Source organism: Chelonoidis abingdonii, chromosome 7 (genome assembly GCF_003597395.2).
Source record: "Chelonoidis abingdonii isolate Lonesome George chromosome 7, CheloAbing_2.0, whole genome shotgun sequence".
Classification (NCBI taxonomy): domain Eukaryota; kingdom Metazoa; phylum Chordata; order Testudines; family Testudinidae; genus Chelonoidis; species Chelonoidis abingdonii.
Window position 1 is genome coordinate 78,230,365 of NC_133775.1, and position 27,353 is coordinate 78,257,717.

The 27,353-nt window shown below is 41.9% G+C and overlaps 1 protein-coding gene across 1 annotated transcript in view; it reads right to left on the reverse strand.

The window, feature by feature from the left end:
- FGF18 (fibroblast growth factor 18) overlaps nucleotides 1-27,353 on the reverse strand; it is a 107,990-nt gene that overhangs the window by 18,989 nt on the left and 61,648 nt on the right. Inside the window, exon 4 of the mRNA XM_032768766.2 lies at nucleotides 12,745-12,851. Coding sequence (XP_032624657.1) covers nucleotides 12,745-12,851 — 107 coding nt within the window. The remainder of the gene's footprint in view (nucleotides 1-12,744; nucleotides 12,852-27,353) is intronic.

The following is a 27,353-nucleotide window of genomic DNA, read 5'->3' on the forward strand; positions in this document are numbered from 1 at the left end:
AATTATCCCACAACCAAATTAGGTGCCTTTCTTAAAAAATAATGTCAACAGCTGATCCAGCCTGTAAATGACAAGGTTCTTTCTGTTGACATGGAGGTGTATAGCAAATGCAAGGCTTCATCACCTTTTACAAAAACCTAACCCCTTTCTTTACATAACAAAATACAACATAGGAAATCGCCTAGGACAAATCCTATTTTTTAGCAATATCTTCTGTGCTTTTGTGCTTAAAAGTAGCCTTTCAATTGCTTCACCAACCAAGTTATTTTTTGCAGTGGTTAGATGGTAAATTAAATTCCTCCCTTCTAAATTACTCTCTTCTAAGTGACCCTCACTTCACTTTCCAAGAACACTCCAGAGAGCCAATCAGAAGCAGTCCATGAACGACAATGAGGTTCACCACAACCTGTGTCTCATTAGCTGCCTCTTCTGGAAGGTGATAGAGAACAGACATCAAAAAATTGTGATCAAAATATCTATCCCTTGCTACTCAACTGACTGAAGACTAGTGATGGACTAGAACTGAAGAATCAATGGGTCAGTTCCTCAGCTGGTGTGAACTGGAATCAGAGTGTACTCTGATTTATATCATCGGAAGATCTGGCCCATTATGTACCTACCAGCAACCTTCCCTTGTCTTGATCTTTCTCCTGTCAAAATCAATAGGAATTTTATCATGAACTTCAATGGGAGCAAGATCAAGCCCCAGTGAGCTGGTGTTCCCAAGCAGCTGATATCTGAACCTTTCTCTCAAGCAAAGCATGAAAAGACGCTTTCCAGTGTCTCTTGAATAGGAAGAGTATGATGCACAGATAGAGCTAAAGAAACTAAAACAGCATTGCGACAAGAGAGAGAGAAAGAAGGAAAGAACAACTGCTTTGAGCTTCCAAGCTAAGCTTTACAAACAGTTCCCCATCTCCCCATGGGCTCTGCTCCCCAACTCAGACCTGTGCTACAGCTTTGCAGGAGTTCCCTCTCTCTTTCTTCCCCTTCTTCCTGCCTTTTATTATTCCTACTGGTTTGTATTTCCTGTTTACTACTTTTTCTACATTATTAAAGATCTCTTAAAACTTGTACTATGCACTAGATCCAACTCCCAGCAAAGTTAACTCGAGTCTTTCTAATGACTTCCAAAGGATCTGGACTGGGCCCTAAGGAACTTGCATAGTTCACTCTGCTTGGTGGCCAGTTGTACCGCTCTTTCTTTGGGAAGTGGACTCTGTAACCACAGCATATGAAAATGGTTCCTTCTTATATAATCTGATGTACGTCACTTCTCATTCCAATGCCAATATTTTTCTTCTTTAAATAACAGAGTAAATGGCTGTCAATAGGGATATTTAGCTCTAGCTTAGGGTGAAAACTCAATTTAAAAAAAGAGAAAAGCATTTGGGTACCAGTACTCTAGTACTTAGAGCCTATCACTGTAGTAACTATTGAAACACCTAGGATAGGCAGAGACTTTGATATGCGCTTAAAATGTGATTCAGACTTTAGACCATTGAGCTGCCCTGTACATTACCCTGTGTGCCGTTATATTGCAAATTCAGTTCCACATAAAGGGTTCCCATTGATACCAAAGAAAACCCCATTCATAGAACCCAAAGCTGAGTTCCAGACTGCAGATAAGCAACGCAAAATATGGAACCAAGAGGAAAATGTTGCCCATAGTTTGGCTAAAGTAAAAAGATTCCTGCCCCCAGGTCAGCCCAAGAGTATCTGTATTAACCTGCAGCGCTTTGAAGGCAATATAAACTGGACGTAATGTAAAGCAGCTTAGCTCAGATCTTAAATATTTACATTATTGTTATACATGTCAGGCTGACAGTGTCTTAACATTGAAAACATTCTACCTGGCAAAGTAGCCAAATTTGAATCCAATTGCGTCAACTAAAGGGGTGTTTACATATGCTTAATAACTTGCATGTATGAAATCTGTGACTAGAACCAGACAGAATGAACACTAAAAATGTGTGCACAGTACATGTCCTCTGAATATTACAGACTAAATGCTCCATAGATCAGTGAACGTGAGTGAGACTACAAATGTAAATCCAACATGCTATTCTTTTCACAACCCATGGTATGATTCTTATAGATTGTCAGCTAACCTGGGCCATCAGAGGCTTGGCACCAATTGGTTTAAAAGAGAGTCACAGATATTCATCCCAGGGCAGAGTCTGGGCCCCAATGGAATTAAAGCAACTTTTAGCCACATATGCCAATATGTCCATTTATTACATAGAATAGCAAGATTTCTCAGTCTCTTCTGACTTGTACCATTATCATGTGTACCTAAGTGCCTCTATGATACCTCTCCCTAGAAATCCCTTGGTCATCTCAGATTCAAACTTCTTCTTCTTTCCTCCTGTGCTCTGCCTCACCCATTTCTACTAACATCACCGCCACTGCTCTCCCCATCTCCAAGACCTGCAATCTCCTCTCTTTCCACATCCAGGCTCCTCTCATGTTCTGCTGCTTCTTCCTCTACATCCTTGCAAAAAATCCAACCTTTCTCCCACATCCTGGCCATTAAAACCCTTGTCCACATCTTGGTCTCTCCTTGTCTTTCCCTCGCTCTCCTTCTCCCCCGCCACCACCCCCAAAAATATATATATACAAAATGCTGCTGTTTGAATCATCTTCCTCCCAACAGTCTGACAATGTGACTCCTTTCCTGGAATCCCTCCACCTACTTCATCTCTCCTTCTGCATCAGACTGCTCAAAGATTTCCCTTCTGTGACCCAGCACAGCCCTGCCTCTGTCGAAATCTCTGCTCTCATTTCCTTACAAGCATCCCTCTTACATGCTCTGTTTGTATCTTCACTTCCCATCTTCATGCTTCTTTCCACACTCCCCAACACTCAGAAGTCCTCCAATTCCTTGTGCCTCAAACAACTTCCTTCTCTTCATCCAAATTCCTCCTGGAAACACATTCTTCTGCAACACTTTTCACAGTAACCCAGAGCTGATAACCCAGATAGTTACTATAAATAACTGCACCACAAAAAGACAGCTCTTAACCCATGCTTTGTTTATACCTATTTTCTGTGCCTTAATTAGAATGGAAGCTCATTGGTGCTTGTCTTCCTCTGTATTTGTACAGCACCAGACACGCTGTTGCCATTCAATAAATAGGAGGAGGAGGAAGAAGAGGAAGAAGAAATTAATTCTTTTGTCAGGTATGAACCAGACTGCAAGCTCCCAGAGTCAGGACCAGAACCACTGCTACTTGCAAATGTTAATACCCTAAAGATACAGTTCATTTATATAAACTCCTACCATTTTGGAGGAGTCACTGCAATGTACTATGTCACCTCACTGTTGTGATGAATCAGCCTCCATATAAAAAAGAATAGTTTCACTGGGCCTTAACAGTAGGGCAATAAGCGACTGTTCTGGCAGTGTACCATGGCGTAATGCTATTCATAGCAAGAATTCTTGGAAAACCCATTCAACATTCAGCACTCTATGGGTACAGTATCTTGAGCTAGCATGTGATCAATGAAAGAAACATTCCAATTTAATTCTGATTGTTCTGGATGCACAAAACGGTCCAGTAGAACTTGGGTGGGGTGGGAGGTGTGTAATGTTTAGAAGCCTGATCAGAAATCAGGCTGACTGGAGAGAAGGCAGAGCACTTATTAACTACCCAAGCATTCAGCTCAGACTGAGTCTGCTCAGGCTTCTGGAAATAATTTGTTCACAGTGGCATTTGCTCAGGGGCTACTACGTGCCAGTAACTTGATATCTTAGTCCTCGTCTACACCCAGTTTATGTACCAGTATAACAACATTAGTTCGGGGGATGATTTTTTTTTTACGGAAATAGTTATACAACGCCAAGTGCAGACACAGTTATATCAGTATAAAAGGTTTCTCGTATCACTATAACTTATTCCCCTTCCTGTATGGGAATACACTAAACTGATATCAGCACTATTACCCTGGTATAGCTGCATCCACACTAGAGGGGAGCTGTAGCACTTTAACTTGACCAGTATAATTAAAATGGTACAACTGTTGTGTTTAGACAGCCTTAGAGGAAGGGACTGCTCCTTAGTTTTTAATCTTTTTTTTTAATCTGAATGACGTTTTATGCAATATTTTTCATGTTAAATATACAGGAAAAGATTATGACAACTACTACAAGCACATACTACATGTCCAAGTAAACTGAGTGCATATAGTAACATACATGCATTATTACCCCCACGCCCACCCTTTGAGAACACGTAGCACATGACTGAAGCACTGAAAAGATTAAAGATTGTGGCAACTGGACCCAGATCCAGATTCTTCAGAGATCAGAGGTGTGTGGATTGAGGGATGTGGTTCAGTCTATACTAGATGGGGGAAGCTATGAAGTTCATAGTGTTGTCAATTCTCATGAGTTTATCACAAGCTTCTGGAATCAAGTGATTGCATGAGAATTTCACTTTTTTTTTTTCTTTTTTTTTTTTGGTCAAAATAATAGTACATTTCTTGCCCTCATGGCTGCAGAGGAAAGTCTGAAAATGTGACCTGAGTAAGAAGACAAAGAAAAAACTCAAATATTTGTTGTTCAAATCTCAACATTTTAAAGTCAATCTCATGGTTTTGGGAAGCCAGATTCATGATCTTTGAACACTCTGGTTAGCAATACTGCAGCTGAGTTCTACAACCAAAGTTCCTCAGAGTTCGGGCATTTGGGGTGTCTACACAGACAATTAAAATGGGAAAGGAAGAGAAGTGTAAAGACATGGCTTAGAAAGTAAAGGAGGAGGGAGAGGGGCCAGGAGCAGCTCACTTGAAGAACAAATCTCACTGAATATGAAGAATCACACTGCAGTTCAAAAAGGGCCCTGACTGAACTCACAAAAGCCAGGTAATTTAAAACCCTGCCAAGCCTTGCCTCTGAAGGAATTGCCAGTCAGGACAGTTCATGACAAGAGAGCTTTGAAAAAAATGTATGAGATTAAAGTTCAGATTCCATCAAACACTCCTTGGTTCTGGTTTTGTAGCAAGCACAGTGCTAAGTCCAGGAATTGCTAGGGTTTATGGGGTTTTTGAATGAGCCTGGGTCCAGGACTGAGTGAGCCTGGTAAGACTAACTGTTTAATGACAAAACATTGTGAAATTTGCAGTTCTGACCCAAAGCCAAGTGAAATCTGATAGTTTTGATTATCACATGGCTTTGAAGTTTGGGGTCAGTTTTAATCTCAAACTCAAGGGGGCAAATCTGATGCACATTGAACTGGGAGAAAAATGTTTGCCCAACAAACCCCTGCAAAGGAGAAGGGCAGAGTTCGATGCAGCTCTAGGTCTATGGGCAAAATTCTCCACTGCCACATGCACACCTTTTTATCAGCACCGCAGCTCTCTGTGGCACCCTCTGCATTTGGTCCATACTCAGAACTCACACTGACTGGCAATAGAGAATCCTCTTGCAGAGAAGAGATCTGAAGTGCAGACATGCAGAGGAGAATCATGCATCATGCGTGCCGCATAGGCACATTCTGATGAGTTAAGGGCACAGTTCCAGCCTTACCTTGGAATCTTTCTTCATCTCTATTTAAATCAGACCCTTAATGTTACCATGACCTAGTGTTTTTATTTAATCTGTGCTTTATGGGTGGTTTTTCCCAAGGCTCCCAAAGAAGTCAGTAGTAAGACTCCCACTGGTGCAGCTAAGCCAGTGCTGAGTGCTTTTAAGAACTCCACCCCGTATTTCCCACCAGGTAGTCCTGGCCCTTAAAAAATCCCTTTTGTCTTGAAGGGGTTTTCCCATCCTGCATGGAGAGTTCCACTGAAGTTCTTGTAAAAGAAGACACCCCGTTTCCTGTAAACCAGAACTGCATGCCTAGACAATAACCAACACCTTCACTTTTTGATGCCGTGGGATTTATTTTTTCTCCCAACCTTCCCGTTTTAACACACACACGCGCGCGCGCGCGTCAAGAAACTCCCCATTACATTTGCTATAATGTAAACAATGCCAAATTATTACTTTCCCCTAAAGACCACTGCTGGCAGGAGTCAGTGATAAAGCTCTGCCAAAACAGTCTGGGTATCAAGCAACAGTTTGCAAAAATACAGAGATCCTTACCATATGGTATTAGCAACATGCTGGTAACATTAAATTGGTTTGGAAAGCCACAAGAAAATGGTAAGTTTCTTAGGCCAGATCTACATTACAAACTTCTTTTGCTGACATAGCTGTGTTGGTTAGGGCTATGATGGGGTGTGATCTCTGACCAACTGTGCAGGCAAAACCCCTAATGCAGATACAGTTAGATCAGCAAGCTAGATTTTTGTTCGTATTGCTTATTTTGCTCAGGGTGCTGAAATAAGCTATTCTAGCAAAACTACAAGGTTTGTCACTATAAGCTGCATTCGCATTAAGAACACTTTGGCAGTATAATATACCAGTAGAGCGATACTGGCGAAGCCTTCCTAGTATAGGCCTGACTGTAGTGTAAAACTTTGATTCATCTGTTTTTATAGTAGAGTGAGTTTAAATTCAGACCATTCAAGTGGCTGCATTTTATACCCTTTAATAGGAACAGGGGGTAGGAGGTGGAAATTGTCCATAAAAGATACAGAAGGGGGAATAAAAGAAAACCCTTAAAATTCCAAACTTATCTCAAGAAATATTGAAAATATTAAAGGTGATTTCCTGGGGAGTTTGAATTTCAAGTCCTTGTGGTTTTTAAAAAAAAAAAACTCAGAGCGCTATGGTAAAAGTTAGAGTGCTAGTTTGGCGCACAACAGCGAATTGTACAATATGGATATGTTGCACCTTATTATATGTTGTATTCTTAGTAAATAGCTGAGTTAATGTAATTGGTCTGAGATTTTGTTAGGACGTGACCTTACATTTTCTTTTTAGCCCACAGTGTCATACAATCCCAATCCCCACTTGCTGAAAGGGAACCAAATCCTGAGGTATCTACTTACTCCTTACTCAGGCAGAACTCCCACTCGGCCAAATTCTGAGGCCCTTAGCAGCTTTTGTCAATGGGTGTTTTGTAGAGTGTAGCTGCCACTGGAGCACAAGTGCCTGATGAGAGAGCTCTCGCCCCAGAGATTCTTACAGATTTGGGACAGGGGAGCACTGTGGTTTTCATTTGACAGCTCCCCAGAAGCTGTAAAATGAGTGGAAGGGCTACCCATCACCCCTGAAGAACACATGATGGGGCTCTGTCCCAGAGAGGAAGTGGGAGGAGGAAGTCAGACCACCATCTTTCAGAAGACACCTCAGATTGGGAGGGGATTGGGGATGGAAGCTAGGGCAACAGTTGGGGATAGATACCTGTGGGACAGAAGCAGGAACTGGATGCCTTACAGTGATGCACATAGAATCAGCCCAGGTCCACAAACTGTGCATGGACCCAGGCTGTTGTTCACGGGACAGTATAGAACATGAATCCACCCTGTCTGTGCGTTCCAGGAGATGCACTGCCCAACTCATGAATTCTCTTCCTAGGGTGACATTCATATGGTTAACCAATCACGTGTATGCTGCATAACAATGGACTGCTGCATGGACCTCCTTATGGGGGAGCAAAGGGGAAATGTCACAGCATCCCCAAATTCTATATAGCACCTAATCCTGCAGCAGAAGGAACACTGGGTAGCAAGCTGGTGGAGCCTGGCATGACGAGCCTCGTCTCCAATGCTCATTCTGAAATGAAAATTCAAGTTCTCAGCATTAACACAACACTTCCAACATGCTTCGTGGTGTACCAACCAACAGCTATTAGCTTGCATGACTGTCTCCCATTCCCTGCTGTAAAGATTTTGTAGTCCTTATTGCACACAGAATATTACTTAGCACTTAACTTCAAGTCCCTTACCAACTTTGTCTCATAAAACTCCTACGTTATACGTATTATTATCTCTATTTCTGAGATAGAGCAGCTGAAGCAGAAAGAAAAAACACTAGTCTGAGGCCCCAGTGGGAGTCATTGGAGGTGTAACTTCCAGCTCAGAGAGACATACCTGTCCTAGCTCTGGTCGAGTCCACAGGCCGTGAGAGCAGGGTCGCCCGGGGGAGGGCAAGTGGGGCAATTTGCCCCAGGCCCCGCAGGGGCCCTGCATGCCCTGGCCCGGTGGCAGTCCGGGTCTTTGGCAGCATTTTAGTGGGGGGTGGGGACCTTCAATGCTGCTGAAGATGCGGAGCAACTGAATGGCTCCCCACCACCGAAATGCTGCTGAAGACCCGGACTGCAGCCGGGTGAGTACAAGGGCCGCAGCTCCCCCTGCTTTGCCCCAGGCCCCCTGAATCCTCTGGGCGACCCTGGGCTAGAGTGGGTGCCTGCCCCCAGGATGGTCCTGTCTGAAAACAAAGGCAAGTATTTGGGTCTGCCAGTTCATCCCGCCACTCACACTGCCAGGACTACACGGGTATTGTTAGCTCAATCAAAACTAACATGGGTATATCTCCCCAAGCTGGAAATTACATTTTCTGCTCCAGTGTGGATACACCCACTGTCAGAGTCAGGGTTAGAATTCAGGAGATCCTGCACACAGACTACTAGGCCTCACCTCTCTCACACTGAAAATTCAATTATAGCAAAAATATTGAGCCCTTAAGTATCCGGTTAGCCATAAGACATAGAATTAAGCAACATCTAAAATAATTGGGCCAGATTGTCAACTGATGTAAATCAGAGTGTCTCTGATGCTATTGTGTCATTACAATTAGCAGTCAGTCTGAAAGAGAAGGGATGTGTGTGCATACACAGACATCAGTGTGCATACAGCGGTGAGAGAAAATGAATCAGAACAAATCCTGGATATTATCCATTGGTTATCATCCTGTCTGGAACACATAGGAAAACTGATTTTATTTAACACGAAAATCTCAAAACTAGGAGAGATTACTAAGTGAGAAAACTGGAATTGAAACTTTCTCAGCTTTCATTTGTATGAGCCGGAGTGTTAAATCTTTCACTTAGAGCGTTCTTCTCCCAAGTGTCGGTCAGAAGCCTGAGTTAAATGGGCATTAACAAAAAACAAACAGAAAACAAAGTTTTAAACAAAACTAACAGTTCCCTTCCACCTAAATTGCTCTCTCTTCATGATGTCATAATCCCACTTAGCTCATCAGTGGGCCACAGACACTTAGTAAAACCAGGGAAATTAAGACATGCTGTTTCTAAGGTAAAATAAACAAATAACTAAAGCAGAAAACAAATATTTGAAACCACCAACCAAATAAAAACCTGATTAGGCCTTCTTTACACAACATCAAGCAGCAGCTAGAGAGCATGCACAATTCAATTTGCTTTTCTGCTGCGCAGGTCACTTGTAACAGAAAAATAGTCATTCCCTTTCCAGCACTGGCCTAGTCTCCAGTTTTCATACATTGCACTTGGGACTCCCAAGTTGGGAGGTAGTGGGTCAGCATCTTGGAAAACTCAGAAGTGGCCAGCAGTGACAACAGAGTTAGAATCCTGCCTGTGACACTTTTCAGACCTTTGGCCAATGTCAGCTGTGAAGTCACAAAGAATAACTAACAAGAAACGGAAAACAGCGAGGAGTCCTTGTGGCACTTTAGAGACTAACAAATTTATTTTGGCATAAGCTTTCATGGGCTAAAAGTGAGTTTTAGCCCACGAAAGCTTATGCCCAAATAAGCTTGTTAGTCTCTAAGGTGCCACAAGGACTCCTCGCTGTTTTTGCCAATACAGACTAACATGGCTGCCCCTCTGAAACAAGGAAGGGAGAGCAATGCTGCAAACACCAGATTTTGAGCTGCTGAGAAAGCGACATTGGAAGCCTGGACTCAGAAGAGCTGGCACAGATGTAAATGAGTCGATGAAAAAGAAAAATGAAGGCTGCTCTTTTGAACCCTGAGGATTAATCTGCTTGCCTGCAACATAACTAGCTCCAAGGCAGGGAACGAGCCCAGTTTCTGAAATGGTCACTTTCGTCAGACGTTCCAGCTGCGAATAACAACAACCTGCTCCGATTTGTAATACTCTTTGTAGGTGACTACGGGAAACAAAAAAGAACTAAATTCAAAGCAGGTTTTCAACTGGGGAGAATCCAAAAATGCTGACTGAGGAGGAGAACAAAGCCAGATGGCATCTGTTGGTATTGTTACGGATTATGCAGTGTAAGGCAAGAGGAAACGAGCAGAGAAAAAGAACCAGTTTTGCCTCAAATTTCCACTGTTGCCAGATGGACATGCTGGGGCAACTGCAAAATGATCATTGTGTGCTTCGTATTTCCTCTCAGAATGTACTTTGAGATTTGCATTAGCCCAGGTATGAATTTTTATCTAACGTTTTCCTCAGGGCTTACTAGCTGTTTAGAGCATTCGGTCTAAAAAACACTCCCTCAAACTCTTGCCACAAAAAGAGCTGAAACTACGATACTAATTAAAACCACACTCTTTGGTATCAAGAAGACATGCTGTTATTTTCGTTTGTGCTCTTGAGAAGCTGTTAATATGGGCAACGCGTCTGGAACATTTTCCTTCCAAACAGAATGTTCAGTGCCCCCTCCTGCTCAAGGCGGCATGTTTTATGAACTTGTCAGCAATCTGGATCTTTACCGGTGTGGGGCAGGAAGGCTCAGATATGATATTTACATGAAAAGATTTATTTTAAAATGAGCTATTTGCCAGCTTAACATCATGAAAAGCATATTGAGAGAAACTGAAACATCCCATTATATGAAGAGAAAAAGCTAAATAATTGTCCTGAATCACACCCAATGAGCCAAATTGTGGGACTGGTTCTGAAAAAGACTTAGGCCTAAATTTTCAAAAGTGGTATCTGACAAGCCTGTTTCTGAGTATCCGGTTTAAGACCCCTAAGGCTCATTGGTTGCTGCCTGCACCATGTGTGGTCATTTGCACCAGTGTAAATGGCACTGAAGCAGAATGTTGGCATTTTACAGTCACTTTACATGTATCCACCTTAGATTCTTACATGGCTGTCACGGCTGTGGTATCTCAACACCTCACAGTCGTTAATATATTTATCCCCAAAACACTCCCCGTGAGCAGGACTGTGTTGTTATCCACACCATACAGATGGGGAACTGAGGCACAGAGAGGCTAAGGGCCAAATTTTTTAAGGTATTTAGGCACCTAAAGATACAGATAGGTGCCAAGTAGGATTTTCAAAAGCCCCACGTAGGTGCCTAACTCCCATTGGCCCTTAGGAGCTTTTGAAGATCCCACTAAGCACCTATCTTTAGGTGATTAAATACCTTAAAAATTATGACCCCATGTTACTTTGCCAAAGTCACACAAGACATCTGTGCCAGAACAGAAAATTAAATGTGGTTCTCCTAAATCCCAGGCCGTGGCCTTAACCAATGAATGATCCTTCCTCTCAAGGTGAAGGGCAATGGTGAATCCAGCATTTAGATCTGATTTTCCAAGATGCTGAGCATTTGCAAATCCCATTGATTTAAAATGGAATCCCAGTGTGCAACACTTCAGAGAATCAGGTTGTCAGCATCTTAGGTTGGGCACCCAGAATTAATGGGTGCTTTTGAAAATTATATCTATACTACCCCCAGATTGATAGTCTGGGTATCGATGCATCAGGGTTGATTCAGCAGGTCTAGTGAAGACCTGTCATATCGATCACAGATCACTCTCCAGTCGACCCCAGTACTCTACCCCAAACGAGAAGAGCAAGGTAAGTCAATAGGAGAACGTCTCCCATCAATCCAGCATAGTGAGGACCCCGCATAAGTCAACCTAAGCTACGGTGACTCCGGCTACGTTATTCACGTAGCTGGAGTTGCATAGTTTAGGTCAACTTACTGAGGTAGTGTAGACATCAGTCTTTAAAGTAGCCTTTACTTGCATGAGTAAAGGTATAGGAAAGCACCCTACGAAAAGACTCCCCCCACACACACACACAGTGTCACTCCTGGGACCACCATAGTACATAACATCTCACCAGAGTGGCTAGGACACCTGGTTTCTATTTGGGAATATGGCTTTCAGTGCCTTTGTTGACTCAAAGCAAAAAACTCAGCTTCCCTTTTTCACTGCCACGGGGATAGCCAGTGTTTTAATTCATGTGGTACAGAGGGTGAGTGCTTTGTATGTGTGTTTGGTGGAATTTAACTTTGACAGCCTCCTTCCCAATTATTTAACTTTGGATTCACCAGCAATACAAAGAACCCATGTAAGTTACAAAAACAAGTTAATGAATTAAAAAAAAAAATGACTTCAGCAAAGAAGTTAAGCTACACAGGCAAATATGTGTAATTTGTTACATGCTTCTATTGTGCTGGGATCCAAAGTAATAAAATATTCCTGTAATGCTAGAACCGTGGGGCCCAGCCCTAATAAGATGTTCAGATTCCAATATTAGTTTTGCTACAGTATATTCTGACTCTTGTTATTAAAACAGGCATTACACTGCTAACCTCCCTAACATGTTCCTAACATTTTTTTTTTACCACCAAGGTAAAAGATTTATATCATGTAATGTGAGTGCTCAATTGTTTTTGAGATGCATACATCTTTTGTCAATCTATGCAACTGTAAAATGGAAACCTGTGCATACCCAAGGCATCAGTAATAAAATCCTGGTGGTTGGCTGCTTTATTTTATTGTGGGGGAAGGGTTGGTAAAGGGATGGACTGCTTTAAAAATTCCACATTCCTCAAGTCCTGCTTTTCATTTGGGGTTGACAGGCAAAGTTCGGAACACATCATTACGGCTTCGCAGTCACTGCTAAAGGTAATGCTCATGTTACAAATGAATTAATAGGAAACACTTACCTTCCCCACTAGCTTGCCTTTCCTGTTCATGCAAAGGTAAAAGTCTGTCTCTTTCCCTTTGATCCGGACTTGACTGCCAAATGTGTCTGTTTCCACTAGAAGCTGGGCTTGTAAAAGGAAGAAGAAAAAAGGCATTTACCAGCGCAGTCAGACCAAGTCATGGCATGAATGAGGTAAGTCAAGAAGTTCTCCTATGTCCACCTGGATCACTAAATGAAGACACAGTCCATATGGGAAAAAAAAATCACACACAACCGACCAACCCACATACCTTACCACAGGCTGAATTCTGCTCTTGGTTACACAGGTATAAATCTAAAATAATGCTACTGACTTCATCTGATTACCCCAGATTTACATCAGTGTAATTGAGAATTTACACACACACACTTTTACTGCCCAGATTAACAAAATTATATTATTATTATTGTGTGGGGAGGGGAGTTCCCCCATAAAACGTCATGTGAATTACATTCTCAGGAATAATGCCATTAACAGCAAAGTGAAAACTAAATTCATTACCACAGGCCAACGTGTGGTGTGCCAGCCCTAACCAAGACAGACAAAAGGGCATTTGGTTATCATGGCCCCTTCAGGTTGTGGCAATTTCACTGAAACCAACAACAGGGAGAAAATTAGTACCCATTGCTTTGGTGCCTTTTTTGATGAGGACGCTGGCTCTTTAAAAGTCCTGTATGCATCCCCTGGCATACTCAGGATCCCACCAGCTACCACTGTGAAAATCCTGTGGGGCAGAATCTAGAACCGTGTCCGTGATAGAGTGGGCATTTAATGCCTTACACAATCTAACCTGGTCACCATGTTGAAGTGCAGAGTTTCCCTGGCCCTGCCTCCATGGTGGAGGATGTTTTATGTCTCTGGGCAGTCCTAAGTCAATGCCACTTGCCATGTCACAAGTTTTTGGCAGAGATGGGCCAAAATTGGCATCCAGGCCTGCAACCCATTGCTACAACCACCCCCACAATGGGGACGCATTTGGATCCAGAATTTCATTATGTTTCATTACAGAGTTAGGGGTCAGCTGCAACATTCAAATCAAGACCAAGGTTAAAGCTGAATCATCCTCCCATAAAGTTTGGGGTGTTCAGAGCCAGCCTTTTGGCTCAGGCCCATCTCTAGAGCTCAGAACAGAAAGTGGACATGATAGAAATATAACCTGAGAATGTCTAAATGTCAGTGCATGGAAACCCGGGCCCTGTACTGGAAATTCATACAAACTAAATCTTACCCTAAAAATACAGCTATGGCCAAACATTGAAGAATGTTTGATCCATGCTACAGAAAGTCACATTCTTTTGACCTTCATATTTCAGAACTGTAAAACCCTCTACAATCAAATATGTTCACTGTAAGGATTTACCAAGGGGATAGAAATACGAGTTTGTTTCATTTAAGCACATTAATATTTTTCCCACTTGTAAAGTCAGAATTTGGCTTTTTCAGCAGTGTAAATATCACAAAACTTTAACCCTCAATGGAGATTTCCTTCTGCAGCTCAGACAGAGATGTGATTTTTAGTATTTTTATTCTTACGATTACCAAATGTTCAACAGATGCTTACATTTATTTAGATTCTTCATTTGTTAAAAGGATATCCTGTGAAATTAAACTTATATCAAGGCAGAGAGAAATTATTGTTTAAGTGTCTAACAGCAGATGGATGCAACATGTATGTGTATTATATATATTTCAGTGTCTAAGAAATGTACCAACCTACTTGATCACTGGGGCTGGTGGGTCAACCTACTGCTGGTTATTTGGACCCTCCCTCAACTAAGGGGATGGGCACCAAGACCCACACCATTTGGTCAAGGAGGGGCCAAAGAAACCAGAAATTGACATTGTGGGAGACAAAAAAAGAACAAATAAGGACAGGGGTGCAGGTCACAGGGTCAAAACAAGGGATTCAGAAGAGGACACCAGGCAGGGAACCCCCGATAATGCCCACTGCTCCAAGAAGGTGTCCAAGAAGTTAGTTTGGACACCCCTCAGAGGAACTCTGCCCAGATGAGTGAACAATTAAGGGATCAGAAAATAATGCACGTGGAAGCTCTGGAGACTGAAGTCCTCCATTTATCTACAGACCAGGGAGGGCACAGGCAACAACAATACAAGTTACCCCCACATTGACAGCATTCCTCAACCTTCTTCTGGAAGCACTGCCTCTGTGGGCTAGAGAGTAATTCATTCTCCGTGTCCATTCAGTTCTTAGAGCCTCTGTTAAAACTACTAACTGTGATGCTGACCATCAGGTAACAACTCTTGATCACTTTCGTTTGAGAATTCAAAAGGGCAACCTAACAATGAAAATACTTCATATCCCATTACCAGTTCCTTCAGTCACCTATTACTCCTCTGATGGCTTTCATTTTGGAGATAAGCAACCTGCACCTTTTTAATCTAAAGGATTGTTTCACTAGGGCAGAACACAGACGTGAACGCAGTGTAGGTTAGAAAGCAGAGGACACACCATGTCACCTTCAGACTACAACATGTATGAGTAATATCCAGGCTGATTTTAATTTGAAAAATATCACCTTCAAAAGAGGCCAGTTCCCTGCTGTGAAAATTAAAACCATCTGGACAGAGTAATTTCCAATAATTAATCTAGCTCTCCTTTGACACGGCTACTAATTAAAATATGATACCCCCACTTTTTTGCCAAATAAAGGATTTAAATAAAGTTTAAACATCTAGTAAAATAATGTAATAATTTTAGAAAAAATTGATACTTACCTTTCCTCCTACTTTCCCTGGGCTGCAGAAGGTTATGTCTGTGCCCTCACATCATCATGCACTAGTACCCAAAACGGAAACTGAGAGCAGCAGCCTTGACGGGAAAATATCAAGAGTGACATTTATACCAATAAAAACAGGCCCCCAACAAAACCCACAAAGGGGTTCTCAAATTCTAGAAGCAGTTATTTTAGCCAAGATTTTCAAAAGTGGGTGCCTATAGTTCAACTCCTGAGTGTATATTTGGGACCCTAAATAAGAGGCCTGATTTTCAAAATTGCTGAGCACTCAGATGCTCTCCTTGAACGCATTGGGAGCTGACAGGTGTTCAGCACTTTCAAAAGTCAGGTCAGGCTTATTTAGGTGCATATATATTGACTTAGAAGCCTTACTTTAGGCACTCACTTTTGAAAATATTGGCCTTGTACTCCTCGGTTGTTAAAATGTTATTAGCTGAAATTAAACTTTTATCCAGGTGAGATACAAATTATTGTTTAGGAAGCTAACTTCAGGTGGATTTACAGTTGTGATTCTTTTTCATGCTTGAGTTTTTTAATTATTTCTATTATTTTTAGGGATCATGACACATGCTGGAATGACAACCCACCAAAGCTCTGTCCTGCTTCCAGAGAAATCAGTGGGAGTTTTGCCAATATGCAGACCAAGCACAGATAATTACATAAACTTCTATATACTGCCTTGCCCATGTGTCTCAATGATTCTCTACAGGCACCAGGCGAAATCTTGTTCTCAGTTACAATGATGTAACCTCATGGAAGTCAGTGGGGCTACTCCGGGTTTCCCATGGTATAACCAAGGGCAGAATTTGGCCCTCCAATTCTAGAAGTTGAGAGGCCAATTCAGTCTCGATGGTCTATTCCAGCCTTGAGCTCTCTGCTGACACTACCAGTCACAATGATGGTTTCTGTGATATGGACATATAACCACCAGAACCAGGACTGATGTTACCAGCTCATTGCACATAGGCCAGACAAACAAGCATGAGACAGTTACAATTTTCAATCACCACAAACATTCAATGAAATGCTTAAATGCAAGTTTTCTTGAGATACCTCTTGGATAAAGTCTCTACATCTCCACAAACAGGTGGAGATAATTTGTAGGGGAATTTTTCCTAGATTTTCTGTGGGAATTAGTAAGAGAGGATTGTAGGTTTCTCCCCTGCTGTACTTTTCAGCTAGACGGCCCTGCATGACATATTGTTTTGAACCCAATTAATCTCTAGGTGCGCTGTAGGGAGATTGCAATCTTCATATTACTAAGCACTGCACTCCAGTCTGCACATCAGGTATTATTGTTTAAATTCTTTGACAGTTAGATACTCTGACATATTTTTTAAAAAAATTCTTTAGAGGGTAAAATCTTCTGCTACATGCTTTTCCCTTATTGGCCCATTTAACCTAAACCTTCCTGAGTACTCCCACTGGAAGAAAGTGGAATTCCTCACATGTCTAGGTGAAAAGGATTATAATTATATATATGTATGTATGTTGAAAAGCTATCTTCCAGCTAAGAAAATATTAAGTCACGGAGATATTTGAAAGTGGTAGAAAATATGCCAACTTATCTTTCAAATATTTCCCTTGAGTGGGAGGATGGGAACCAGAAAGGTAAAATGAAGATATAGGGGGCAACGGAAAAGGCCAAGGCTTGGCTTGCCTTTATCATAAAACCTTAGGTTCTGTCCAGTTTCACTGAGGGAAGGCAAAGGAGATACAGATAAATTTAGCAATATAGAGGGAAAGGTTGGTTGAAGCAGAAGTGAGGGGACTGGCTTCTTGCAAATATGTTTCTCATCAAGATCTGACTTTAGGCACCCACAAAGAATCTCAACCTGCTCACTGAAGTCAACAATTTTGCTATTGACTTCAATGGGAATAAGATTACCACAAACCCAGATGTCTGAGGTTTGGGAAGGGACCATTATGACCATCTATTCTGACCTCCTGTACATCACAAGCCAGAGAACATCCCCCAAAAAATTCCTAGAGCAGATCTTTTAGAAAAACATCCAAACATCCACTTGGATTTAAAAAGTGCCAGTGATGGAGAATCAACCATGACCCTTTGTAAATTGTTCCAATGACTAACTACTCTCACAGTTAAAAATATATGTTTTATTTTCAGTCTAAATTTGTCTAGTTTCAACTTCCAGCCACTGGATCATGTTAAACTTTTCTCTGTTAGATTGAAGGGGATCATCATTAAATATTTGCTCCCCATGTAGGTACTTACAGAGTGCGATCAAGTCACGCCTTAACCTTGTCTTTGTTAAGCTAAATAGATTGAGCTCCTTGAGTCTATTGCTGCAAGGCATTTTCCAATCCTTTAATCATTCTTGCAGCTCTTTTCTGAACCTTCTTCAATTTATCAACATCCTACTTGAACTGTGGACATCAGAACTGAACAAAAGATGCCAGCCGTGGTTGCATCAGTACCAAATACAGAGGTAAAATAACCTCTCTACTCCTACTTGAGATTCTCCTGTTTCTGAAACCCAGGATTGCATTAGATGGCAAATGGGGCTCCCTGACTTATGGACTCTTGAGCGCAACTTGAGCTTCAAGGTGGCTCTGAGTACCACCTGCTGCAATGTCCTTCAGAGGGCTGGCAGATTTGGCCAGAACGCAGGGATGCTGCAGCCATGCCTACTTTCCCTGGTCACAACCCCTGAATCAGGAGCCATGAGGAAGAGGAACATGGAGCCAGCTATGCAACCCAGAGATTCACACGCACATCTTCAGCAGGCAGGTTAAATCGGCTTTACCAACAGAGTCCCTCATAGGGACCAGAATCTGACACCTGATCTCACATTTTTCTGGTTAGCGTCTTGAATTATTACTAATTCAGTGAAACAATTTTTAGAGGAGAACACACAAAACCCTTTTCAGTTAATGAATGTAAATGATTTACGGATAAATTCAGGTTGAGGCTGTCTGACTTTGACCACAACTTCTGCAAGGGAGAGCAGCTTTCCAGTTCAGTTCATCTAAAGCAGAGAGTGAAGGTGGAATGTGTTTTCCACAAACCTCATCTACCATGTCTAGCTCTCCCTTGTGACAGTTGTAGAAAATAAGACTTACTTTCTTGTAAGACCATATCTTCTGATGAAAAACCCAGGATTGCTAAGGAAGGATTCATATGTACATCCATGCTTAGAATAGTTGAAATCTGTTCAAACACAGTTTGCCCCAAGAAAAGTTGAATCTTATTACATGACCACAACATACGATAGAATGACCCTGTCTCCACTTCACATTTATGACATAATGAAGAGGGAAGCATGCCAACATTATGTAAAGTCTGTGGAGTGCAATAAAACCTGCAGGTCCTGAACAAGTGAGAGAATCTATGCTGCGCACATATTGAAATCGTATTTATATATTTGCATATTTCTCAAAATTTATAATCCCAGATGGTAAAGCCTATAGGACCTGATTCTCATCTCACTTACTCCAGTACAAATCAAGAGTAACTCTAGTGAAGTCAGTGGAGTGACCCTGGTGTAAAACTGCTACAAGTGAGAGAAGTACTGGGTGCACAGCCCTTGCCTACACCCATTATATTTAGCAATCTTAAATTATAAGATTAACACAGAGTGTATGTTAAATTCGAAAACCAGGGGCAGATCCACTGGTTCATTCCTGCTGATTTGTGCCACCGCAGTGGCACAAAGCAATCACAATGTGCATCAGACTCCAAGATTTGGGCTGCTGTTATTTTTTATCATGACTTTAGCCAATAATATACTGTCCAGTTCTGTATCTGGGTGAATTTAAAGGGAGTAACCCTAAAATTCTGAATCAGATGTAGAATTCCTAAAAAAAAGGGCCTGTGTTTCAATGAGATTTTCTTGTAGATGCCCTAAGGAACCCATAATCCCAATGCAAAGTAAGAGGTTCAATTTTTTCATACTTTGTGTGGAAATTTATCAAGTCAGAGCCCAATTCCACCCACACTTTCACACACAAATAATGCATCTCATTGGCTTCAGTGGAGATCAGAGGCAGCAACTCTCCCAGATGAATTAAACAGGTACCTTCCCTCTGAACAAGCCAATAAGAACTGTGCTAAGCTCATCTCAGGGAAAACCACTGACCATGTTTTACAAGGACTTGTCTTCAAAGGGTCTCATCCAAGGGCAAGATGTTCTCTGGAGGAGTTTTGTCAAGACATGCTATTATCTCTACCATGGGACTTTCCATTCTGTTTTATTCAGGTTCTTATACCACCCTCTTCACCATAGTACCGGAGCACTTTGCAGTCGTTCAGTAAGTGCTATGACGAATATCTGTCACACCAGTATGTTCTTCAACCCCAAACATGTTTGCTCCTTCTTGGGCTCAAACATAAAGGGACACAAGCACAAGAATGCAAATGTCAGCACCAAGGACATCAGAACATACTCAAGGGATGAACTTGACTTGTATCTCTACTGGATGTCAATGGTCTTAGACCAAGGATGCATCTGGCTCAGTGTTCCCTGAGAGAGCTGTCATCTCAGCCCAGCATGGGGATATGGAGAAGAGCTACACCATTATGGAACAACGATGTACACTTTTTCAGAACCACCCCCTCGGTCTTCCAAAAGATGGCATAGATCTTCAAACAGATGATCTATCCCCACACCCATCCATTGAGCTATCACTATTCACCAGTGCTTCTGAAGAACTTAAACAGGATAGGCTAAAACCTGAATCCCTTAATCAGGCCCTACTTGAGCAAAATTCTCATTAATTTAACCAAAGCAAGGATAGAATAATAACTAAGTAAGACCCTTCAGATTTGGTCCAATTTTAAAAGTGATTTTTGGAGGATAATGCTCAAGCTATAAGCCACATGCTACAGGCCTGATTGTCCACTGACTTGAGCCCCCAGACCCATTTACTCATGTGCAAAGTGAATTCAAAACGTTGCCATTATGAATGGATAGTCTTTTGCACCCATTTTGCACAGGTATACGTGCATAATAATCGGGCCAGTAAGTAAAGAATCAGCCCTGCAACTCATGCAGGTGTTTTGTACCTAATTCACCATCAGCTAAAGTAAAAATATATCAGACAGGTGTCAAAATTCTAAACACACTTATTTCAGCAAGATCCAGTAGAATGGCAGTGAGGCAATAGGCCACACACTGTAAAAATCTGTTGGTGTGGCAAGTAGGGACAATCAATCTCTGGATTGAACTTTAGCACCTCCAACTGTCCTGTGACTAAGAAGCAGGCCTGGAAAGTGAAACGTGAGATTTAAAAACTGAAATTCCTCCATCTCAACAGGGCATCGTGCTTCTCCACACACTACTCAAGTGGACAGTATTTCTACAGAGGCAGGAAAACTGATTGAAAAGCAGCCAGCTTCAGAGTCTGGAAGTAGTGATGGATGAGCCTCAAAAGGTTCAGAAATCCTGTTATGCTTGAATAAGCACCTAAAACTAATGTCCTTGCTCACGCACATGCCCGTTGACTCAGTGAAGACCAGTAAATAAGGACCTTAAAATTTGGGCCCAAATGCTTGGTAGAACCTTATGCAAGCTATTTGAACCTCTTGGTTTGGAAATCTCATTAGCACTTCTTTCTCCCCAAGGGGGTTGAAAAATACCACGAGAGCAACATTCTTCTTGGTATTTTGGTTCTTTTGTTTCCAGTCCAAGCCGAGACCAAGAAATGCTGATGTACACAATAAACAAACCAAGAACAACAATTATGTAACCTTCACGAATCTTCTTCCTCAAAGTGATTTTAGTTCTGCCTAGTGATTCATGTCAGATCAGATTTTCTCTGAACCACGTTGCCTGTCTAGCTTTGGAAGTTTGGAGGTTGGCTGCTCATCTCCAGCCATGAGGTAGGTGTGATGTTAGCACCATTATATCCTCTTACTGAGGAGTCACAAACACATAAATCTTTCAGCGTGCCAACACCATGATGGCTTTACATACTCCAAAAAGTAGACTGTCCAGCTCCCACTGTTAATATAAATATATGGAGATATACCTGTCTCATAGAACTGGAAGAGACCTTGAAAGGTCATTGAGTCCAGTCCCCTGCCTTCACTAGCAGGACCAAGTACTGATTTTGCCCCAGATCCCTAAATGGCCCTCTCAAGGATAGAACTCACAACCCTGGGTTTAGCAGGCCAATACTCAAACCACTGAAAAATCTGTTGCATATTGAAAGTATTGGTTGGATTCATGCTACAAGCTGTGCCTGATATAAAAAGATGTTATTTTCTCTGTATGGTGAGCAGGTTTTATTACTCTGTACCCTCCAATAAAAGTTGAAATTATGATGATTAATTTTATGGATGGGAATATGTGTGTGTTTCTACATTTTCTTAAAAGGGCTCATTGTAACTTTTTTTCCCCCAGCAAGTGAGAAGTATGCTGAAAAGAAAGTTGCACTATGCTACTGTATCTTCAACAGGATTCTTGTGGCTCTGGAACTCAGGGAAGAAAAGGCAGTAACATAATCTAATGCAGCCTGGGTTGAATGTGGGGAGGATTTTTTCACTTTTTAAAATTAAAAACAGCCTTTGTTATGACAAATGGATGTGAAAGTAAACGAAAATATATTCGGCCTTGATCTTTAACCTTCACACTGCTGCCATGTAAAGGATAATGTATTATAAGTGAAAGTGGTGAAGTGCTACATATGCTACAGTAATCTTCAGACAAAAAATTATAACATACCCTCTGTTCATTTTGGGGATAAGGGCCGAAAAGGAAGAGCAAGGAGTTTTCCCTCTGCAGAGCCAGGGTCCATAGGGTCCATCTTCTCTATGGACTTGCATAGTTTGGAACATTATGGGTATTTCCAGCTGAATCAAATTCTTATTTTAGTGGAAGCTGCTCTATTCTATTCACCTAGTAAAAATAAATTCTCTCTCAGTACACTAAAAACAGCAACAACAAAAACAGGCACCCAAACAACCTTAGCTCTGCCCTCTGGCACTATGCAATAACCATGCAATTACAATTAACGCATTTTAGCATCTGTGGTCCCACATTAGAGGATACTAATTTCTAAAGACATTATTTTGTTCATGTGTTTGCCCCTGTGGGGTCACTACAAGACAGTTATGATTGTTTGAGTGTCTTTTGATGAATTTTAACTGTATGGAAATTTTGAAGAATCTGTTACTTCATTACTGAGATCATCTGGGACAAAAAAGGTCTGATACAGGATGCTAAATTTCTGAAAGGACCCTTTTAAATCTAATTTTAACTCAATCTTGTAGATTCTCAGCACATTAATTCAGTACTCAGATAATAAATGCTAAAATTTAGCAGAGGATATACCATATTCTTTATACATAACAGAGAGTGAATCCCTGCCATTAAGTGAAAAAGTCAACCCATCTTTAACTATCGAAGCACGACCAAGGTCTCTATAAAATTTAAAGGAATTCAGTGATCTCCAGGGTTCTTTCTTTGGGTTTAGATGCTGGACATTGATAGCACAATACCTGTGTATGTTGCTTTCTGTGTATCCTATCTATCCCAGAGACGGGCCAAAGCCACCAAAACCAGAGAAGATCTGCCTTCCCCTCTGAACTTCCATGACATTCTGGTTGGGGGGGTGGGGATTGGATCAGGGTTTTGATTTGGGCTCAGCTCTACTTGACACCTGTAGGTGAAGGATTTTTCAAGAAAGGCCCAGATTCTGCCCTGATTTACACACCATGTGACCCAGCTGAAGCCAATTCAATTGCCTGGGCAGCAAGTTAGAGCTAAATGTGGCCCTTTCATTTGACTAAATATTGATATTGTATTATTTTTTATGCTTCCTGATCTTTTGCTAGGCAAAAGTTTGGTGCTAAGGTGACCTTTTGGAGGTTGCAAGTGAACTTAAATGAGTAGGTCCATGCTATGCCTGTCTTTCCATGGATAAACAGTTCTTTCAGACTCAGGGCTCTCAACCCAGAACCTTTCACCAGCAGATAATTCACTTTAAAAAGCAACTTCAGAAATACATGCCTTCTCCAGCACTCGTTGCTGTACTGGCCCGGAGCAGGTCTCTCCTCCTTTATTGTGCCACCTCATTATCCCTGGTTATTTTATCCCCTGTTATGATCTTTAAGCAGAGAGGAGTGGAGATGCCCTCAGCAGCTGAAATGAGGCTGAGGCTACCAGTGTAAAAATATCTCTGTAACAGATGTGTGAGTGCACTGTGGGGTGAAATGCATTATAGACAGAGTCGTGATCACATTTTCACCTGCTCATATTGTGCACATCTGGGGCTCACTGGCAAACAGTGTGGCTGCAGCGTGGGAGGTTCTCTGCTCCAGAACTCCCCTCATGCCTTTCAGCTCACCTCTGTGTGTCTCTTCCCCACCCCAAGGAGGTTTTATAAATAGGCGAGTTGTATTTTAAAAATGCAGCCCTGACAGCCAAATCTCTGACCTAGTTTGCAATTCCAAGGAGCAGGGCTGTTCACTGGACTTCTCCACAAGAGCAGGGGGAAGGAATCCTCCTTCCAGGCCATGCAACAGCAGTGGAGACACTTCACAACTGCTATTGCTGCTGGTGACTGGTGACTTCTGCAGGGTCAAATGATTGGTGATTTTCACAGCTACAGATCTTCCCTAACGCACCCCCATGCTGGAGTCTATGGTGAGTAGGTGGACCACCTGCACTTAACTGTCCTCACATCCCACTCTGCCTTTAACACAATGGAACTGCACAGGTTCAACTGGGTCATGATCTTCTGAACCTGCAGAGGATGGAGCAACAGTGAGTCCTTATAGAATAAGTCTGTATATTTTTAATGCATTCCTCTAGGAACCCTACATGGTTTACAGAGTATCTACATCAAAATCACTTTAGCCAATGCTGAAATGAAATTGTTTCTGGGGATGGAACATGGCAGGCAATCTATTTCAACAGCACTATACAAGAGCTTTTGTGGGGGAAGTGAAGAATAATTTCACCACCTCAAAGTTCAGGGGAAGCAGATGAACCAGTTAATTAGAAAGAAGAAGCAACCACAACCTTCACTATGGGCTCCTGAAGAGGAGACTGGGATGCTGAAAGAAGAGTGAACTGGCCATCAGTTCATCCTAAATCAGTAGAAGACTCACCAAAGAGAGAGAGCAGCAGACCACCAGGCCTCTCGCTTCTCCAAGAAAGGTTTTTAGTGAGCAATGAGCAAAGGTTTTTGGGAGTGGGGTTGGCATGGAGACAGAAGGGAGAGTTATAACTGGAGACTCGAGGTTTCAGAGAATATTTGGGGTGTTTATCACAATCCCTCAGACCTGGTGTTCTGCTTCAGGCCCCCTCCCGTTTGAAGAGTTAAAATTCATCCCCAAATGTGCAAGGATGAACAGGAGACAGAAAGACAGGATGCCAGTGAATGAGAACAGTGGGTGGCCAAACCTCTGCTGCTAGTGTGCTCTGTATACAACAGGCACAGCCAAGTGTGTCTGGCAATTTCTCCTTCTTGGCAACAGACAATTATTTCACTCTAGGTGTATGAATTGTGCATTCCCAGGGCCATTCTCAAGGCGAGTCAACCAGCCATATCCGCTAACAAAAACCACTCTCCGTGACACGTCGCTCTCCTTGCTCTCATCTCCTCACCAGGTTTTTCAATGTTGTCCTTCCTGCTGTGGCATTTGCAGCTCTCAAAGCAGCAGGTCAAACATCCTCAAATCCTGTCTTCCGCAATTCCTTCAAGTTTCCACAGCTTCTTTGCCATTTTCCTACTGGACTTCCAAGTGCAAGCAGTATTTATTGGGTAGCAAAATGACCCTTTGGCACTGGTGGTCTAGAGTGCTTGACGTTAAGTGCTGCTAATGCGTTTTGCATTAGTGCTTCGGGGCAGGAAATCTCAACTTCCAGTGCCAAGGGGTTAATTATAATTTATATAGCAAGATCCTAGGCTGAGGATTTTTTCAGCTAATTAAAAAGTACAATTACCTCTGAGAATCAAAGGGACTTTGGTACCCAGCTTATAGAAATGGCTTATGAGCATTTAATACACAAGAACATCTAGGCTTTTCACTTGCTCAGTCTCCAATTTAGAAATGAAAGAAAAGAACATCTTATTCCCAGGTTTTTCCATTCTGATGTATTGGGGATGTCTTGTGAAAGCTATTGCAATATAGTAACATTCTGTATTGGTGCTTTAGAGGACCTCATAATAATGCTTTGTACAGACACATCCCCTGTCATTCAAGGATCTTAGCGTGTTTTCTGTGTGTTAATTAATGAAATCTCATAACATCCCTCGAGTAAAGAACAAGTCAACTGACTTGGCCAAGGTCGGACTGCAAATTTTTCCCTTATTCCTCCCACTAGATGGATACTTTTTACTGTATTATCAGTAAACAAAGGACAATGGACAATGAATACAGTTACCAATCACTGTATAATGTGGGGATTCAGAAGAGCAACTTGGGGAAGTGAACTTTCAGCAAACGTATGTTTATTTGCCTGTGTTTCCTATGTTCTGTCTGACAGGACAATATAACCATATGGTACCCATTTCCAAGAGGCCTTGGTGACTGTGCCTGAGATTTTACATGGGCACACTGGGTAGTTAGATATACTATCACCTACTTTTCAGATACAAATGCCCATCTGTACACACAAAGAGGTTCATTTTCAAACCTCCACCATTGCACGAGCAAGTTTTGGGTATGTGAATCTTGAAGCCACCCCCAACTGACTCCTCAGCGCATGAAATCTCTCAAGGCATATGCTGTTCGGTCCAGCAAAGCAGCACAGCTTTGGGCAGGCTCACACTTTTTTTTCTTTTTATTAAGAGCTATTCAATCACCTCTCATAATCTCTCTCTGTTGGCTGCTTTCCTATATGTTTATGCAAGAGCTACAGCCAACCCTGCTCTCTCTTCCCCATAACTATTGGAGGTGTTTGCAAAGGAATCAGGTTGATGTCACTGAATATTCTGAAGTATGAAAAAAAGTTTAGTTTGAGGCTAAAAACAAAGATTCTGTGGGACCCTTAAAGCACTCCTCTTGGGAGTCACTATAGTTACATATATAACACAGGCTGTAATCTCAGCTCAACTTGGCTCACACTGTCTGAATACGTATTCCATCATTCATTATTTTTTAGGGAGGTAGAGGGCTATTTCGCTCTGGGAAATTAAGCACTACAGTTGGAAACCTATATATAATTGTCAGCAGACCACATAGGCTGCAGGCAGTCACAATGCAGGCTGTCTTACACTTTCATATCAGTAACCTTCACCCTGACCTAGAAGGTAGTTCAAATGTGCATTCAAGCGCTGACAATGCAGACTACTCATTTTTCTGAATGAGACAGGATAGGTTTTGGAGGTGATTTGAACTGCTGTCCACTTGGACTGGAACTGAGGCATGTGCTGCAATTAGAAACTTCATGTGCTAGTACCAACAGGGGTCCTCAGGATGGGGAAGCTTGACTATCACAAACCCTCTACCAACACTCTGACTCAATCTGCACTGGTTTACATGGCTATTCTTTGATCTGTGTCCCATGCTGAAATCAGCAAACTTATGCATGTCACTGTTGCCATAGAGTTGGGGAAAGCAGCAAAAACATAACATGTATAAGGCATTATTGTTGGGGAGATAACATAGGGAAGGACTCAGTTCAGTTAGATCTGTAGATTAATATACCTCATCTCAAAGAGAGTCTAAGGGGAATTTGAAACTGACATTCGAGAGTTTGTGGCTTTAAAAAAATGCCCCTGCTCTTTAAGTCTAAATGTTTTGTTGACCAAAACCTTCACTTAATGGTCTATTGCAATATTGTAGTCCAAGATGTATTTCCATTCTTCTAAACCACTCCCGCTCAATAGGCTGTTGTCAAGGAACAAGCATGTTGATTT